The sequence below is a fragment of the Camelus ferus genome, chromosome 7 (genome assembly GCF_009834535.1).
Source record: "Camelus ferus isolate YT-003-E chromosome 7, BCGSAC_Cfer_1.0, whole genome shotgun sequence".
Lineage (NCBI taxonomy): Eukaryota > Metazoa > Chordata > Mammalia > Artiodactyla > Camelidae > Camelus > Camelus ferus.
This window is the reverse complement of record NC_045702.1, coordinates 8,563,446-8,583,180: the sequence shown is the minus strand read 5'-3', so window position 1 is coordinate 8,583,180 and position 19,735 is coordinate 8,563,446. Positions and strand designations below refer to the sequence as shown.

Below are 19,735 nucleotides of genomic sequence, written 5' to 3'. Positions count from 1 at the left end.
ATTAAAAGATGCTCAATCCCAGTAACATCCAACAAAATGAAAATTAAAACAACAGAGATACCATTTCACAACTACCAGACTGACAAAAGTTCAATGTCTGATAATTGCAGATATTACTAAGTGTTCAGAAAATAGGAATTAATAAAACCAATTTAGAGAGCAATTTGGAATATCTGATAAAGTGGATATACCTTAAGGAATTTTGCTTATAGGGACATACCCTAGAGAAACTATCATTAAAATGCATAAGGAAACATGATTAATTCACCCTAGAAGGAAAAAAAAAAAAAGAAACATTGAAGGGGAATGGATAAACAGTACTATATTCATACAATGAAGTACTACACAGGAGTTAAAATGAATCAACTGGAAAATCTGCATGTTTCAGACTGGTTGAGTGAAAAAAAGTAGGTTGCAGAATAACACCTGCTCTATAATACCATTTATACATTTTTTTTTCCTGAGAGGGGGAGGTAATTAGGGTTATTTATTTATTTTAATGGAGGTCCTGGGGATTGAACCTGTGACCTTGTGCATGCTAAGCATGAGCTCTGCCACTGAGCTACACCCTCTGCCCCTATAATACCACTTATATTAAGTTTATAAACATACAAAACAATGTTATATGTCATTTACTGATATACAATTGAGACTAATAAATAATATATAGCAAAAGTAATAAAACATAAACGAGAACTATAAACAGCAGAGTTCGGAGAGCAGTTACCTCTATAACACAGGGAGAGAGAGAGAAGGAAAAGAAAATGAACAGAGAAGGGGTACAAAGGGTACAAAGGGGTCTTCCATTTAACATACAATGTTTTATATCTTTTAAAATATCTACAGAAAATTTTACAAAATGCTAACATTTGTTATATTGAGCAATGAGTACAATTTTCTCAGTACTCCTCTATGTGCTTGGGAAAAAAATGTTTTTTAACATGTTTTTGGTCAAATGAACATATTATACATGTACCAGGCAAGAGAAAATACTTCTCTTTTTGGAACCTACATTTGTAAAACTAATGTCTCTCTGGTGACTTATTCCCTCAGTGTGATAGAAACTCGTAAGTATTTAAGCACAAATATGCTGTACGGTTGAGTCTCTTTTTCCCTAACAAGACACTTCTCTCTCATAGATGCTGCCGTAGGCACTGAAAAATCTGGGTATGTGGATACCAATGATCTCTCAACCAACACAATCAATGTGCAACTCCCAGCTCTTATCAGTGTAGTTTAAAAATCTTTTAACTTACAACTAAATTATTCCCGAGTCATTCTTAAGCTTCATCACAGGTCTCTAGGCAAACCTACACCATGAATGATCCAACAGGTTTAAAACCCCCAAATTACATCTCTTTCTAGTTTTAACATAATTTTCCCTCTCCACCCTATATTCTTCAGTCCTGGACACCCACAGAGAACTCAGTACGAATCCTCTACATAGGTGCAGGGTTTCTGGATCTTCCAATCCTGGGCAGATTTATGTGGCTGAGATAGCATCCAGGCAGTGTGTTAATTGGTGCCAAGGGGCACTGAGCATGGAACTCTGCTTAACCAGCAATCTAGGATGCAAGTTCCTGAGAGAAAGAAAGACAATGACTTTCCATCCAAGCATGATGAGTATATCAAACAGAAAATGATGCCCAAGAACAAGCGGTTCCAGAAACAGGAATTCAAATAAAACTAGCTTTGTAGCAGTCACTGTTTTGCAGACCCAGTGGCAGCCCATCTATTTTTGCTTTTTTTTCTGGCTCAATTAAAAGTACCTTAGTACTTGTCGCTTCTCCTCAAAATAACCACAAACACAGCTTAAGTCCTATGAAAATTTGAGTTTTACGCACTACCTATTGAGTGTCAGTGTGTGTGAATCTCTCTCTGTGTGGGGGTGAGCCTCAAGATGTATGTGGGTCTGCAGGTTGTGGCGGGGTACAAGTCGGAGTCTCTGTGGATACACATGGGTTCTGTGGGTTGGGATGTATCTGTGTGCATGGAAAGGATCCAGGTAAAGGAGACTAGAGGGGTTCTGTGTACATGGGTGAATTTCTGTGCATGTTTCTGTCTTTGTGTATCTGTGCCCATCTATGCTTCTGTCTCTGTGTCTATCAAATACTTTATTACAAGTCTTATAATAAGTTTCATTATAAATGTCTACTCTTCCACAAAATCCTAAAATAAATTTCTTGCCTCTCTGAGATTTCATAAAAGAGAAAGAAACATGAAATAAGCCAACTGATAAGCCAACATTATTCAACAATGAGTAAAAAACTAAGGTTCTGGTGGTACACGCTAGTACAGAACCAAAGTTGTCTGAAACTGTGCATTTCTAACAAGCTCCTAGTGATGTCAATGCTTCTAGTCGTGGACTAGTTTTGAGTAGCAAAGATTTAAAAAATTCCAAACTTAACTACCTCTAACTACAATTAGACTTCCCATGTAGATTTTCCGGAGTCTCCTTTGCCTAACATGTATTTCAGATCAGCTTCAGTATTACCTTCTGACCATAAATTAGAAGTTATTTTGTTTTAAACATGAGTCTTTCGTGAGTTTGATTTGAATGAGCCAGTACTAAGAGGTAAACGATCTCTAAGTGTACTAAAAATGTGAATTTCTGGATTTGTAAAGCTGGAACATGGATACCTCCCAAAGGTTCTGCTACGCTGTGAAGCCACCTGGGTGGACAACTGGTTTTCCTAAGGTGATATACCTTGGCTTCAATGCTGACCTCCTCAAACTGCAACAATTCCTGCTTCCAGTATTGCTCATATCAAACTAGACTATATTTATTTATTTTCATATCTACTTTCCCTATCCTCTTGTTGACGGCAAGAATGGTGTTTTGCTGATTTAATAACCTTACCACTTGTTTAGTGTTTAGCACACAACACATAAATGGTTTTTGTACAAAAGAAGCTCAGAATGTACTGGGAGAGATTATTATACAAGTATCTAGAAGCAGTAAAACTGCTTCTTTTCTTCTACAATACAGTCTATTATAGGCCCCAAAAAGGAACTAGCATTAAGCCAATCATCTTTTCTCTCTTAATAGAAACAACAGACATGAATGTAGTAAAAATTCTTATTCTACTTCTGTCTCCTAAAGCAGAGTGACCCAACACTAGACTCAGTCAAGTTTCACACAATAAAAGCTTTGTTGAAGAAGACTCTTCACCTGTCAGGAAAAGCAGTTCTTCTTTAACCTGGAGCAGGTAATATCAACTTTGAAAGGCAGATGCACACAACTATCTAATTAGGACAAAAAATTTTCTTCCTACAGTCATATCACACATACTCAATTTCTGGCAATGCCTGTTTAAAAAAAATCAGGTGTCATTTTGGAAAAGTTGGTACTACCAGGATGGCAATTTTAGTGTCAATCTTGAGTTAAATAGAGTCTTCACTCAAAAGTTACTTCTACATGTCCAGCTAAATGTTAAGAAAGAAAAAGGTTAAGGACAAGATAAAGAGAAAGAAACAGAGAACAAGCCTGAAAAAGTAAATTGTTAAATTTTATTTGGGGACAAATAGAGCTATCTTATATTCCAAATAGTTCCTATCTTAAATTACAAATGAAAATAAATTCCAGATGGACTGAAGACCAAAAAAACAGTAAAATACAACCATAAAAACAGATAAAGAAAATACAGAAGAACTTGTTTATAAACCTGAGGTAAGAAAGGCCATTCTGAGGCACAAAATGTTTCAGCCATAAAATACTGGCCAGTCTGACTACATAAAAACTTTTAATATCATAAACAAAGTTACAAGTCAAAAAGAAATAGAGTAAGAAAAAATATTTACAACATATACACAAGGAATTAATATCCAGAAGATATACAGAATTCCTACAAGCCAACATGAAAAAGACAAGTCAATAAGAGGGCAGAGATCTTTATCTCTTTAGTTAACTAGTGTATCCTCAGCACTTGGCACATAGTAGCACTCAATAAATATTTGTTAATGAATAAATATGAATAAATAACTATAACAGAAAGAATATAAATCAACAATATATGCATGAAAATACTCTCAGCTTCATTATAAGCAGGAAAAATGTTAATAAAAACAATAGTAACCTATCTTTCTCATAAAAGGTATAAAAATACCCAGTATTGGTGAAGGTGTGGTAGAAGGGCTGTCCTGTACATAGCTGATGTGTGAAATGATACTACATTTCTGAAGGCAACATGACATTATGTATTAAGTTTAAAATGTGGATATCCTTCAACTCCAAAACTTAGGTATCTATCCTAGAGAAACAGTTATACATGTACAGAAAGAGAATGCTTACAGATAGTTACTACAGTGCAGTCTATTTAAAAAGTTAAGTTAAATGTGCATCAACAGAAGAGTGGTTTAATAAACAACAATGGTATAGATTATAGAAATGAATTCAGCAGTTAAAAAGAATGAGATAGATGCATATATACTAATAGGTAAAAAGCTCCAAGACATGTTGTTAAGAGAAAAAAGCAACCTGCAAAACAATGTATATATAATGTGCTTTTATTTATGTACAAGTTATTATAAAACTACCAATTTCTCTATGTACCAGTATGAATGTAAAGTTGAGAAAGATATGTTGATAGCAACGGTCACCTCTCAGGAGGGGAATGAGACTCACTGAGGGCCAAGAGGAAGGACTCTGCTTCATCAGACTGAATTATTTTACAAGAATATATTCAAGCACTACTTGTGTAATTAAAAACAACTTTTCTTTTAAAAAGGGGAAAAAATCATGTAAATATCACCTTACTAATACAAGGAAAACAAGAACATATTTTGAGGATTAGATAGGAGATAAAAAATTCCATTTTGGACATGTTAGTTCTGAAGTCCAGCTGCAAGTAGGCAGTTGTACACCCACAAGATTGGCATTCAGGAGACGTTGGGTCTTGGCTAAGGAAATAATTTGGGGAGCTGGTGGTATGCTCAAAGGCACAGGAATGGTGTGGATGACTTAGGAAGAAGCACAATGGAAAGAGCAGAGGGCCCAGGATCAAAGAGAAAGAGTCCTTAAAGACGACTGAGACGTAGCAGCCAGAGAAATAAAGGAAAACAAGTTAAGAGCCGTGTCATGGAAGCTGAGAGAGTGTTCTGGTAAGAAGTTGGTCACAAACGATATGATGAGAAATGAAAAAACAGACGGCTATTATTTCCCAATCTGACGGACACTGGCAACTTCAGCAAGAGAGTGTTATCTGAGTAGGAGAGGGTTAAAGAGTCTGCAGGGGAAAAAAAGTGAAAACTCCTTTAAGAAACTCAGTTGTGAAAGGGAGTAGAAAATTAGGACAGTAGCAGGAAGGAGATACGGAGGTTAGAGGACAGGATTTTCAAACTGGGAGAGATTAGAGCAAGGAAATCTGTAGAAAAGGCTCTAGTAGAAAGAGTTCTGGATACCAGGTGCCAGAGCACCAGCACCCCCACTGTCACCCCTGTAACTTGATCTTGCTGCTAGAGGCTAATGCTCTTAGAGGATTTGCTGATAATGGAGGGGCAAGTTGTAGAGAACATAGTGGAAAGGTTGGGAGGATTGGACTCGCTGAGAGATGAAGAGTGGTAAGGGAGAGACTGTTAGGAAGATAATGGCCAACTGGACATCAGGCAGTAACTGAGGTAAACAGGAATGTGTAGGCCTCCTCTTGGAAGAAGGTAGATTTTGGGATCTAAAAGGCTGCCGAGTGGTTGTAGCAGCCTAGGTGCAGTAGCTTAAGCAGATTTCACATAGGAGTTTAGTCAGAAAAGTAAGGGATTAGCAGTGTGGCAAAGCTTCCCACTTTTGCAGTGGGCAGTGTCTCATCTCATAATCCCAAAGGCACTGGCAAAGGCTTGAGCAAGTTAATTACTCTTTTGGGGGCCTATTTTTCTTATCTGTAAAATAAAGACAGTAATATTCATCTGATAAAGTTGTTATGAGGATTAAATGAGATGAGAGAGAGAGAAATGGCTAGAAGAGAGTAAGTATTCAGTAAACAGCAGCCATGAAAGAAGGGTTATAACTGCAGCCGAGAAGAGTTTCCAAGAAAACAGTGTCAAATCTTTTAGAGTGATCACAGCGTTCACACTGGAGCATTCCAGGAGATAAATGTGTAGGGAAGATGAAGTCAGTTTAAGTCTCAGCTTGCTTAACTTTCAATAACAGCTTTGTAGTATTCAGAAAGGCTTTAAGGAAAAGCCTGATTTCTATCAGAGAAATTCAACTAGCAGTTCCAGAACCTCTAAACACTTCCTTAATATAAGTGCTGAGCTAAAAAGAACCGGGCGCCCCAAACCAAAACATTTCTATTGATAGACACTTGAAAAAAAGAACAGGAAATCTAGCCATTAATGCAGTGTCCAAGAGGGAAAGTGGCTAAATGAACTGTTGCAGAATACAGGGGAAGAGGGGACTGAAAGTCATACACATCATATGGCTTACTTTCTTTAATTTAATCAAAGTAGTCTTTACTTAACAACTATTACAGAAGAAACTTTCACTCTACTGCTTTCTCCTCTGCTCAGCTTTCACCAAATCTCGGGCTATAAGTCACTCAGACTATATAAAAAGCTCCTACAAATTCCATTGAAACCTGATCAATCTAACTAAATGTCTTACTAAGGGGGTGGAATTTCAGCTCCTCTAATTGTGTGTACCACCTGAACATGACAGCAGAGCAGTGGACCAGGGCAGCTGCCAAGATTTACTGTTCTTCTCCTATCCACCTCAGTTGAACCTCTCTGAATTATTTAAACAAGGACTACCAAGGAAGAATGAAGTCTGAATGAAGATTCCAACAAATCTCTTCCTCTTTTTTTCCTTTACCTGTAGGGGAGGTGAACACTTTCAAGGAAATGATATAGTAAAGAAACTCACTCTCCCTTCTTATAAACTATTTATTCAATTAACTGGACACTAAGGACCTAAGGAGTCTTCCTCAAGACATTAAATACACAACTGCAACTTCAGCTCTGAGCAACCTCCTAAAACAGCTCTTAATGTCCAATCCTTCCCAGGAAGGAGAACAGAATTCAGGAATTATACTAATACAAAATAAGGGTTGCCTTCTCAGAAAATTCATAAATGTTCACATAAGAACATGGTAAGACAATTAAACAAGCTCAATACATAAAAATAAACTGCCTGTTAGTGAATTAACAAAAACATCCAGAAAAATATACAGATTAACTAAGATTTAAAAGGGTCAATCTTTTTAAATAAATTGGGAGATCAGGATTTGCAGATACTAACTACTATACATAAAATACATAAACTATATATAAAATAGATAAGTCCTATATAGCACAGGGAACTATATTCAATACCTTGTAATAACCTATAATGAAAAAGAATATGAAAATAAGTATATATTTATGAATCACTATGCTGTACACTGGAGATTAACACAACGTTGTAAATCAACTATTCTTCAAATAAATAAATAAATAGTTCAATTCAAAGTCTGAACAGAGAAATACTTCAATTGAAAAGCAATGGAGTTTAACCATGAGAGTCAAACTGATTAGAGTTCTGTTAGCCCACATCACAGCTACTAAATGTGTAATCTTGAGACAAAATCCTTAATCTCTCCAACCCTCAGTTTCCTCAATAAGGCAAGAATAACACTACTTATCTCAGAGCTCTTAAAAGGATTAAATAGTACATGTGAAGCTCTAATACAATGTCTGGCACAAGGTAGGAATACATAACAGGTACACTTCCCCTTCTAATTTTTAAAATGTTTAATTAGAGATTGATTCATAGAGAAGGAGGAACTTAAAGAACAAGGAAAACTGTTAGCTAGACAGGAAGGAGGACACAGTCTTCTAGTTTTATTTATAATTTAAAAAATTAGAATATATTTCTCAGATTATCATTAAATTACTAATGTGAAAGTGCATCACTGACCCTGAAATGCTTTTTTATATACAAATAAGATCTTCTTCTCCCTCTCTCATAATTTTACAATTCTTTGAGATTCTACATTTATACAGTTTTTTCCCATCTTTTTCTTAAAGCCCTGACTCAGACTCTCCTTACTCTGGTTTTGGGATGACCGAAGTCTTAAAACAGACAGACATACCTTAGAGTTCACTGAGTATTTTGAAATACTTCTGGGAGAAAGCCAGAACCCAGCAACTAAGCAGGTAGAAAGAATCAGTGTGGCATAATGAAAAGAGCATGGGGTTTGGAAACAGATCAAGGCTTTAGACAGAGGTTTAAGTCCTCCATCTGTCACTTTCAGATGCATAACCTGGGTCAAGGCACTTTACCTCTCTGGACGTCATTTCTTTATCTGTGAAATGGAGATAATGCCACCTATATCTCTCTGTAGTTGTCTGGATTAGAAAAACGCCTGTAACAATTCCAGGCATATAAAGGGCCAATTACTGGTAACTGTTATTAGGGTCAATCTGGCAATTGCCTGACTGAACATTCTGCAAGGCTGTACTCTCCTAACTGGCAAAAGGAGTAACACTGCTCCCACATTCCCATGACTATATCCAAAAGGTTCCATTTTAGTAATCTATAATTAACCAAATCAAGAGCTTAAAGTATTCAGGGCAAGAAAGCGCTAACATGGCTCAACTCAGTCTCTGCTGACAGCAACAAAGCCAGCATAAGGTGGATTCGTTTGCCCCCCCCCCCAAATCTGCTCGAACATGGTCATTACTAATATTGACGTAAGCACAAATTAGTTGCGGTTCTTGGATTTCCAGCCTTATTGTCAGAAAGTTTTAACTTTTCTGATACAAATCCTTTCCTGCCTTGTTTTCTCTGTGGTGCTATAACATTTCCATTATCCCATTTTCAAGGACACAGGGAAGAAATCCTCTCAGCTATTGCTATTCCATTCACTGTGGAACTTATCTTCCGGTTAAACAAATCACTTTTTACAGAGAGTTTTGATTTGCTGAGTTCTCTTGTTGATGGGAACTTATGACGAAAGATATATATACAAATACACGATAGCCACAATGACAAGATCTGGTCCCCAGAGCACCACAAGTTACAAGATGGAGGTAGATGCCAAAGATAAGGTGTGACTGAGTAACCTGCACTCCTTATGTTCCTTTGCATTAACTACTGCATTTGGGAATTCTGGTTCTTGTAAAAAGTTGATTTCCCTTGTGTGGCAGAGCGGAGTAACAGTACTAAGAAAACTGATGACAGACACACAAATGGAGTAAGGGAAACCATCAATGGAAATGGGACTTAAGATAAATAAGCTTGTAGTATGCGACAGTTACTAAATAATAGCAACAATCACCAATTACATAGCCAAAGCAGCTATTTCAGTCCCTAGTACTCCCAGTCCCTCCCTACACAAAATAAAAGCAGAACAGAGTCAAGGTCAGAATGATTATTTAAATAAACTAAAAATCAAGAAAGGCTCAACAAATCAAAATGTCACACTGCAGTCCCTTGGGGGAGGTGACTTTCAACTTGGAGAAAGGACAGCCTCGTGTACTTGTTTTAATTAAGCTAATTCAATGTCAAGAAAGTTGAAGATTCTGCCCCCCAAAAGCAGCTCAGCAATGCCTTTGGTTGTGTCATACAGCTGCACCCTTGCCCAGAGCTTCGCCTGCTTAACTTCCAGTAAAGAAGTTGTTTTTTGGTTGCAATTAACATTGTAAGGCAAGCTCAGCCCTGTCTTCCATAGCCTTAAGGCTGCTGAGTAAATCTAGAATCATGGAATCTACATTTTGATACAGGAAGAAGGTGGTTCAGCAATAAGGAAAATGGTCAAGAAGCACAACTAGAATTAGGAAAAATAGCCTGGTATGCTGGCCTGTGATTTCTTTCACTTCTTTATATAGAATCTATTGAATTGTGTGTACTTTTCAGAGGCAGGCACTTAAGCCATAATGGGAGGAAGAAGAAAATAAAATCAATTCTTAGTAATAATAGCTGTCATTCCTTAAGCCCTTATTATATGTGCCAAGTTCAATGCTAAAGCCTTCTACAAATATTTCTAACCCTCAATCATCTTAGTAATCTCATTTTATAAAAGAGGAAACTAAAATTTAGAGAATTTGGAAATTACCCAAAAGCCAGTTAGTGGGGGTACTAAGATCCTGGCTGTAAATCCCATATTCTAAAGGCAATTTATTAAACACTCTTACCCTCAAGAGATCTAATCAAAATACAGATTTTACACAAAAAGACTCTTAATCATGGGATTTGGCCAAAGTTATAAAGCAACTCAGCTAGTCACAAATATGTTTCAGATTTCCAGGGACTCACATCTAGGGACCACCAGCACTGGTACCCATGTGGCCTCTCTTTTCTCCTATAATTCCTCCCACAGGAGTTTCATAATGCAAATGAGAAAGGCACTGTCTTAAAGCATCATTAAACAAATTCCTTCGGTCTTGCCTCTGACATCGTTTATCACCTATATTTGGGTGATTAGAATAAATGAGTTCTCTGCTTTATACCTTAATCATGAAGTTATTACAACAAAAGTTAGGCTGGACCCAAGGTTCCAATTCAGCGAGTCCTATCCAGTAAAACCAATACAGACTTCAAATCACTTTCATGCCATTCTGATAAAGCAATTAAAAATCATTCACAAAACAAAATTTTAAAAAATCATAAATCTCTGTGTTCACATTATGCCTAGGAAATTAGAGCGATAATCCCTTTTCATATGATTCACATCTCTGTTTTTGCAATATTTGCCCTTTTTTTCCTGTGCTGATTTAGCTTTATGAGAGAAGGAGAGACACACCACAGACAGCCATTGTAAAGGTAATATTGGGAGTATCGGTCATCTAGGCATACCTACTCCTTGGTGTTCTGAAGCTACTGCCTCTTCAAAACTGTGTCTGAAAGAAGCTGACAGCTGAGACAGAAAACCCCACAATGATTGCCTTTCCCAGAAGTAGAAGCATTTCTTCCTAACACTTTCAGATCATAATAAAGGAACCAATAAAACAATCATTCTTTTCATACACGGTCAAATAATCCTGGTGACCAACTACTGAGCGGAGAAGAAAAACCTCCGAATAGAAAAGAGTGAAGAGAATCTCTCCATTACCCTTCTATATTCAGAGAAGATGTAAGGATATTGCAGTATCTGGAATGAAGGGCACAACATCAGTACTGCTTAATGGAAGCGGCTGGCCACAGAAAGGCAGAAAGTCATTATCTGGACAGAAACCAGACAACTCAGGATTTCAACGCGAGGTAACTACTCCTTACTCGTTCTCGAAATAGCAAAGATATTTCCACTCTTATTGCTAGGTGTACTCTCATAAGCGGTAAGGTTTTTCTATACCATCGGGGTCTTGTCCCCGATAGTCTGGAAAATACACACAGGAGTATGTTGGGAGTACAGAGAGAGGTAGTATTAGGTGCCTCTCTTTTCCCAGCCTATTCCAAGTAGTAGGGGAGAGCGCTACTTCCATGTTATTCCCAGCCAAGTACGGCTGTACCACATGGAGTCTTGGCTCTCCAGCACTGGGGCCCGGGTGGGGGGCATCACCGAAAGAGTGGGTTTAAGAGGAAAACGGATCTCTCTGTTCCTACGATCAGAAAGGAGGGCGTGGAGGGAGGTACAGCCGCGCCGAGAAGATCTGAGGTTCCCCTCCTCACCCTCCCTCTTAGAAAGAGGCAGCCCGGCCCCAATACCTTCTTGACTGTGCGCGGCGCCTCAGTGACGGTACCGTCGGGGCTGACCAGGGCCTCGCCGCCGTCGCGGTGCCTCTGATGCTGGTGATGAGGGTCGCTCCGCTTCATGGCCGACGCCTGAGGCACTTTCCCAGCAGCGGGGCTGAGAGCCGCGGCGGGCCCCGATCCCGGGCCACGGGCTGGGGGCCGCTCCGCCGCGGGAGCTGGAGCCTCAGGGTCCCCACCGCCCGCTGGGGGGGCCATGGCGCTCACGGCCGCCGTGCTCAGTCCTAGCTGCGGCTCCACCTCAGAGGGGCTCAGGTCCTTCAGCTCCACCTCAGGTACCTTCGCGGCAGCGGCTGCTGACACGACCTGCACCGACATCACCGCCTCCACTGCAACCGCCGGCTCAGACTCCAGCTCCAGCTCTGGTTCGGCCCCGCCTCCCGCCTCCCTTCCCCTTCCCTCCCCCATTCCCCCACTCCTCCCCTCCATCGCCTCCGCTCCCACCCCCTTCCTCCGCCCTCCCGCCCGCCAGCCAGCCAGCCAGCCCCCGCCTCTCACTCCCCACCCCCCGCCCCTCCCCGCCCCGGTCAGGCTGGCTCCGCGCGTGGTGCCACGGAACCTGTAGTGCGCTTGCTCCCGGCCGCTTGCGGCGAATAGACCGTAGGACCTCAGCCCCCGACCGCCACTGCGCGCGCCGAGGGCGGGGCCCGCGATGACCCCTGGGAGTTGTAGTCCGCGTTGCCCTTCCTCCGGCAAGCGGGATTCTGTAGCAGAGATGGAGTTTTAGGGTCGGCAACTAACCGAAAGGGGTCAGAATTGGTGACAAGACGAAGGCCATGAGGAAGAGAAAGTCTCCAGAGGAGTTGCGGCTTTCGGGGAGGGAACGCTTGAAACCCTATGGTTGGGAAGGTCGGGGAGGAATAGCTCTCTACCCTGACAGTGTAAATTTCCTCTGGGTGTGCGCGTCTGCGATCACGTGAGCAGGCATTTAAAGGAAAAGCCGGGGCGTCACGTGTGGAGAGCGCTGCCTCAGGCTTAAAGTGGCTTGGTTTTTCTACTTCTGTGAAATTGGGACCCTATTACCTTTTCTTTATTCCCTTTGTTTTTAGAGGGAATAAAATAGGACCTTTCTGCTGTGGTAATTTCTGGCACATTCTGGGGTTAGAGTTTAAAATCAGTATAAAATACAAGTTAGGAAACACTAGGTTGAAATTTCAAGGCTAAGGAATTACAGGTTGCCTTAAACAAGGCCAATTCTTTTGCCCTATTAATTCTGCCAGGGATGTTGCTCAACAAAAGTTAGTGTACCTGCCTAAGGCACAATGAGACCAAACCAAAATGTCAGAGTTTGGAGCAGAGAAAGGTTCATTGTAGGATGCCAAGCCAGCAGAACCTTCAGCACTGTGGGTAGCAGAACACCTGGATGCTCAGAGCCTGAGGCCAACCCACCAGGAAGGGGGTGGGGGGCAGTCTCTGTTCTCCTCTTTAAATAAAGCTATTGGTCTAATTCAAAAAGAAGAAGAAGAAGAACCTGCAGCTTGTGCTCAAAAAGTCCCAACTCTTGGATGGTTTTCAGGGAAGAGTTTCTAAAGGCAAAATTTGGGGTGAGGGGTACAGGTTGTGTGACTTTCTTCTGACTGACTGGTGATGAGATAATAGTGATGTCTCAGTAATCTCAACTTTCTGGTTCCAACCTTGGAATTCTGCTTGTGGTCAGCATGTAGTCATCAGCCTCCACCTGGGTAAGGGGCTTAGTGTCTGTAGAGGGACTCAGAGATACGTATCAGATTATTATCCATACCCCTTCAGGGGGAATAGTAGTCCTGTGACTGTCCTTTTAACTACTTGAGCCTGCTCTTTGGAACTTGGGAACCTAAGAGACTAAAATCTTTTTTTTTTTCTACAAAAAAGAAACAGGGGACATGGAGGGGCTTTTGTACCCAGGAGGGCCCATAGGGTCCTACTCGGGTTTCAGGGGTACAATACGAAATTAAGATAAATATATGGCGGGGGAGGTGTATAGTACAATGGTAGAGTGCATACTTAGCACACATGAGGTCTTGGGTTCAGTTCCCACTACCTCCGTTAAAAAATAAATAATAAACTTTTACCCACCACCAAAGAAGAAAATAACAAAAAACAAAAGAAAAAATAAATATGTCAGCAGAGAGGAATATTAACTAAAATATGAGTAATGATTTCTTTAAGTGAAAGGATTTGGGATTTTTTTTTTTTACTTTGTACTTTTCTGTATTATTTTTAAATTTAAAATTTATTTTAGAAGGTATAAACCCAAAGACATGTAAGGCAGTTTTACTTCTAATAACGAAAAGTTATCTGAAACTAATGTCTAACAATTAGGGGAATGGTTATGCCTTCAAAATTAAGTTTGCCAAGAACTTTTTTCAGTGTTGAAGAGAAGTAAGTGCTTATGATAACATAAGTTAAAAAGCAGGAGACAAAATTTCACATTCTATTAGATTTTAATTATGTAAATAATACTTTAAAAATACAATGTATTAAAATGCAGTTGACTCCAGGTGACAGATTATGGGGTAGGTTATTTCCTCTCTGTTCTCAGAGAAACTGAAGCAAAGGGGATCTTATGGTTTATGGCTGTTCAGAGAGTAAGTGATAGCCCTGGCAATCCCAGAAGGCCACTGCACATCTAGTCTTTGGAGTAACTATTTTTTCCCTGGCAAGAAGGAGAGGGAGAAATCGCCTGCCTTGATCTCCTTCCCTGTGCTACTGCTATCTTGGAACTCTGTTTATTTGTGGAGTTGTCCTACCCCAAAAGGAGTCTTTTGTTTCCTGGCCTTCAAAATTTGTCGCTAACACTATGAATTGGAAGGGATCTGAGCACTGCCTTTTCCACAAAGCTCACAAGTCCACCAGACACAAGGCCTTCTTAAGCTTTCTCTTCACACTCTGGCTTTTAGAATTTCCTTCCTGTTAGAAAGAACCAGCCCAGAGCTTCATCCTCCAGCTGTCGGAGAAGAGATTAGCAGCTCTATAACTGATTTCTTTCTTCCCCCTAATGCACAAGGGAGCTGCGGTACAGCCACCTGGTGTGTGTCGAAGCTCATAGGCAGCAGCTGCCTACCTGGATGGCTATTCAACTTGATTACTGAGGGGATGAACTAATTCTTCAGTGGGATGTGATTACAAAACATAAGGAGTTGGAGCACTGGAAAGAAACTGATATTCATCCTTTATTTATTCAGGCACCAACCACTGGTTGAGGCCAAACATCAGGGCACATTCCTCACCCATTCTCAACTCCATCTTACACACCTGCTGCTTCTACCATCTTTGTTACTGAGGGACACCAGGCACAGCTGAAGATGGAAATACCATAATGGAAGCAGGATAATTAAGCACAAGTTTATGGCCTATTTAGTTTATGAAATATCTAGAGTACAGGTCTTCTTTTGTCACTGGGCTAATTCAGCTTCCAGACCTTGGCAGGTAAAAATGGATCTTCCATGTAGGAGCCCAGAAGAACTTCTCTAAGATATCTGATCAATCCAAGTGAGAAACTTGAAGATACTAACACTGAGAGTTCCGCAAGAAAGTAGGCCAGCCAGATCACCCTTGATGAAGGCAACACCCAAGTTCACAGTTTCCAGAGAACCACTTAAGTACTCTTAAGTACGAGCAGATAGACAAAGTCGCCAGTTATATGAAGAAAACCTTTAATGTGGAAGGCAGAGGCCAACATAAACAGAAAAACAAAAAACAAAACAAAACAAAATAAAAACAACTGGGAGGAAACAGAGGCTATGTATCAAGAAGAAATCAAGACCAAAAAAGAAAAAAATTAATATCCTTAGAGACTGAAGGTATTATACTTGTGAAAGAACATGCTGTTTCAAGAAGTGAACATTCAGAAAACAAACATGGGACTTTTGAAATCCAAGCACACTATCAGAAATGTTTTTAAATTCAATAAGTAAAAAGAGGAAGAAATTAAAAATAGGAAAGATGCATTTTATCTTTGCTCAGACTGTTGAAGAATGGAAGCTTGTTTCATGGTTTTTATATTTGTGTCTAATGTATGTTTTAACATGATAGGTGCAATGCATCATGTAGCTACAGTTTTCTGGAAAATTCAGTCTCTTAGGAATTGTTTTTCAGATCTTCAATACATTTTTTCTCTAATTAAAAAAAATAGAGGGAGAAGGGTATAGCTCAATGATAGAGCTCGTGCTTAGCATATATATATATAAAATTATTTATATATAAAATTACCTCCTTCCCCCAAAAAAGAATTTTAAAAAGTTACTAAATTAAAGAAACAATAGGAAAGAAAATGAATCAGAGGGTCAGTCCAGGAAGACCAACATCTGAATAATAGGAATGCCATAAAAAGGGAACCAAAAAAAAATGGAGGGGGAAGAAATTCATCAAAGAAATAATTCAAAACATTTCCCAAAACTGAAAAATGAGAATTTCCATAAAGAAAGGAGCCACTAGGTGCCCACCCCAATGGATAAAAATAGACCTGCATTAATATATATCATTGTTAAATTTCGTAATTCTGGGGACGAAGAGACAATCCTTCAAAAGTGGGTCAAGGAGCATTTTTACAAAAGCTCCAGTCAGAAATATATTGAACTTCTTAAAATGAATTTCTGGAAGCTAGAAAATAATGCCCTCAAATATTTGAGATCCTCTGTTTGTGTTCTCCCAAGAGTGAACTGACAATCAGCCAAAGTTGGGAAAGGCAGTCATCTGACTGTTCAGTTGGGTAGGGGATCAGAGACCAATCCTCCTGCTTTCATTTCTGCCTTCTGAAGTTACTGCTGTCTCCAGTTCAGAGCCTTTTAAGGGTGCGGCAATGTAAGTTTTCCCTACTACTAGGTAAGACTTCAGCTTTTTCAAGTCTGCCAAATGACTACTCATTTGCTTTCCAGCTTTCAAAACTTTCTAGTGATTCCTCCCCTCTCCATCTCTTTTTCCCTCTTTGCAGGCAAAAAGTGAAAAAGAGCTAAATCCTTATCGTCTATATTGGGAGGTCAAATGTTGACACCTAAAATGAACTTTCAAGAGATGGCATTATCCTGTTATTCAGACATATGGAAGTAAATATCATAAAGTTTAGTCTAAAATACAGTGGTTGGCTCCCAGGAACAGGAAATGATGTGGTACTGAGATAGCTGTGGAACGACTTGACTTTTCAAACTATATCATGCATGATTTAGATGAAAATTAAAACTTTAAATGCAAGCAAAACTACATTGTACAGAACAGGGAATTATAGACATCATTTTGTAATAACTTTTAATGGAGCATAATCTATAAAAATACCAAATCACTATGCTATATACTTGAAAATAATATAATATTGTAAATCAACTATACTTCAATAAAAATATAATTTAAAAAATAAATAAAAAATTAAAGCAGGCAAAATCAATACATAAATAGTTTATGGATGCATAGCTTCATTTGCATATATAAAATATAAAAATAGGTTGGAAGGAAATCCACTAAGTTCATACTTGAACACTAAGTTCAGACAGAACACTAAGTACAGTTGTTTTTCTGTTGAGGAAAGGGAAAGTAGGAGGAAAAATGGGACAGCAGTATTGGTCAAAGGAGACTAGCTAAATCTGTTATACTTTATTTTATTTATTTTATTTTTTGGTGAGGGAGATAATTAAGTATATTTATTTAATTAGTTTTTTTAATGGAGGTACTGGGACTTGAACCCAGGACTTCATGCATGCTAAGCATATGCTCTACCACTTGAGTTACATACCCTCCCCCTGTTATATTTTATTTCTTTTTAAAAAGTAGGCTGGAAGCAAATATAAGATGATTTTTTTTCAGTTGTTACTTCTGAGCAGTGGGAATATGGGTGTTTATGAGGTTGTTCTTTGTGCTTTCCTATATCTTTTCAATTTCTTAGATTAAAAAAAAAAGGCAGGCAGAGGAAGGCTTGGGGCAGTGGGCATACTACTTAAAAGAAGCTGGGAACAACAGAGGCAGGCCTCACAACCTGGAAAGATGGACAACTGAGTTTGAGAGTGGTAAGGGGGAGCCCAACGGAGCAGCAGAGGGCAGAGCCTGCTGGAGGGGTGAAAGCAAGGAGACCTCAGGGCAGCAGCACTGCCACAGGAGGTCCCCTAAACCAAGCTTCTCTTGGACCCTGAGGATTTTCTTCCAGAGATCCAACTCAGGAGTTTTGGTAGGAAACTGGACACTATTGCTCAGTCTTGAGAACTGGTGCTCCTGTAAAAATACTGCAATACACAATTGGTTGTGAGAGTGTCCATCGTCTTGGACTTCCAACTGCTGCCTGGCTGCATTCATGAAAGGTGGGCTCACAGTGCCCTCTAGTGGTCAGAGTCTGTCAGCCTTCACAACCAGAAACGTAGTATTTTCAGCTTTCTAAAGCCCAGGATAAACTCCCCCAACACCTCATTCCTCATCCTTTACATAAGTAATACTTCTAAAGAAAGAAGAGATGGAGGGAATGTCCATGGATATAAAATGAAGAAAGAAAATCATTAACATTTCCTCTTAGTTCAGAAAAAATCATTAGACAACGCTGATCCTTTTTATTGTTTTGCATACTGCTATTGATAAAGGTTTAAAAACAGCTGTACTACTGAAGACATACAGATGGCCAATAGGCACATGAAAATATGTTCAACATCGCTAATTATTAGGGAAATGCAAATCAAACTACAATGAGGTACTACCTCACACCAGTCGGAATGGCCATCATCAAAGTCTATAAATAATAATGCTGGAGAGGGTATGGAGAAAAGGGAACCCTCCTACTTTGTTGGTGGGAATGTAAACTGGTGCAGCCACTAGGGAGAACAGTATGGAGTTTCCTTAAAAAACTAAAGTGATCTATATGATCCAAAACCATATGATCCAGCAATCCCACTCATGGGCATATATCCAGAAAAGATGAAAAGTCTAATTTGAAAAAACACATGCACCCCAAGGTTCACAGCAGCACTGTTTACAATAGCCAAGACATGGGAGCAACCTAAATGTCCATCAACAGATTAATGGATAAAGAACCATATATGTTAAATATATACAATGGAATATTACTCAGCCATAAAAAAGAATGAAATAATGCCATTTGCAGCAACATGGATGGGCCTAGAGATTATCATACTAGGTGAAGTAAATCAGACAAAGAAAGGCAAATATCATATGATATCACTTATATGTGCAATCTTAAAAAATGGTACAAATGAACTTATTTACAAAACAGAAATAGACTCACAAACATAGAAAACAAACTTACAGTTACCAACAGGGAAAGGGGGGAGGGATAAATTAGGAGTTTGATATTAACAAATACACACTACTATATACAAAATAGATAAACAACAAGGACCTATTGTATAGCACAAGGAACTATATTCAGTATCTTATAATAACCTCTAATGGAAAATAATCTGAAAAAATGCTTCAGATATATAGATACAGATTTAGACTATAGACTATATATCTATATATCTGAATCACTTTTTTGTACACCAGAAATTAACACAACACTGCAAATTAACTGTACTTCAATTAAAAAAAGTAGCTCTACTATGGTTGAGAAGAGCAGTGGTGGCAAGAATGAGCAAGGTGGGCAAGCACAAGGGGATACAAGGTGGCCAGAGGGAACACAGCATGGGAAAACTGGCTAGGGTAAAAAATTGAAGGTCTGAACTGACAGTGGAAAGAGTCTGAACTGAAGTCAGGAAGATCCTGAACCCAGTGTCTGTCACTTACTAGCTATGAGGTTGTGGGCAAGTATTTTGCATCACTGAGTTTGTTGCTACAAAAACAAAAACAAAAACTAGCTCCTCTGATCCTTCTGAATTCATTAAGCAGCAGTAGAGTGTGGTGGCCAAGAGCCAGGTGACTCTGGAGCCAGATGGCCCTGATGGAATCCCAGTGTTAACACTTATTCTGTGGCCTTGGGCAAACTATTGAAACTTTCTGTGTTTCAATATTTTGGGGGTGTTAACAGTGCCTCATAGGTCTGTTCTGAGAGTCAACAGGTTAATGCATGTGAAGTGCTTGGAAGGGAGCCTAGCAAGCGCTGAATAAGAGTTAGCTATTATTATTATTATTTTTGTGCACATGGAAATTACCTAGAACACGATCAGT

At 39.3% G+C, this 19,735-nt stretch overlaps 1 protein-coding gene across 1 annotated transcript in view; it reads right to left on the bottom strand.

Annotated features, from left to right (window-relative positions):
• The window catches only part of AHCYL2 (adenosylhomocysteinase like 2), a 143,552-nt gene extending 131,508 nt beyond the window's left edge, over positions 1 to 12,044 (bottom strand). The window contains 1 exon segment of the mRNA XM_032484362.1: positions 11,615 to 12,044. Coding sequence (XP_032340253.1) covers positions 11,615 to 11,977 — 363 coding nt within the window. The 5' untranslated portion in view covers positions 11,978 to 12,044.
• Positions 12,045 to 19,735: the final 7,691 nt, after the last annotated feature.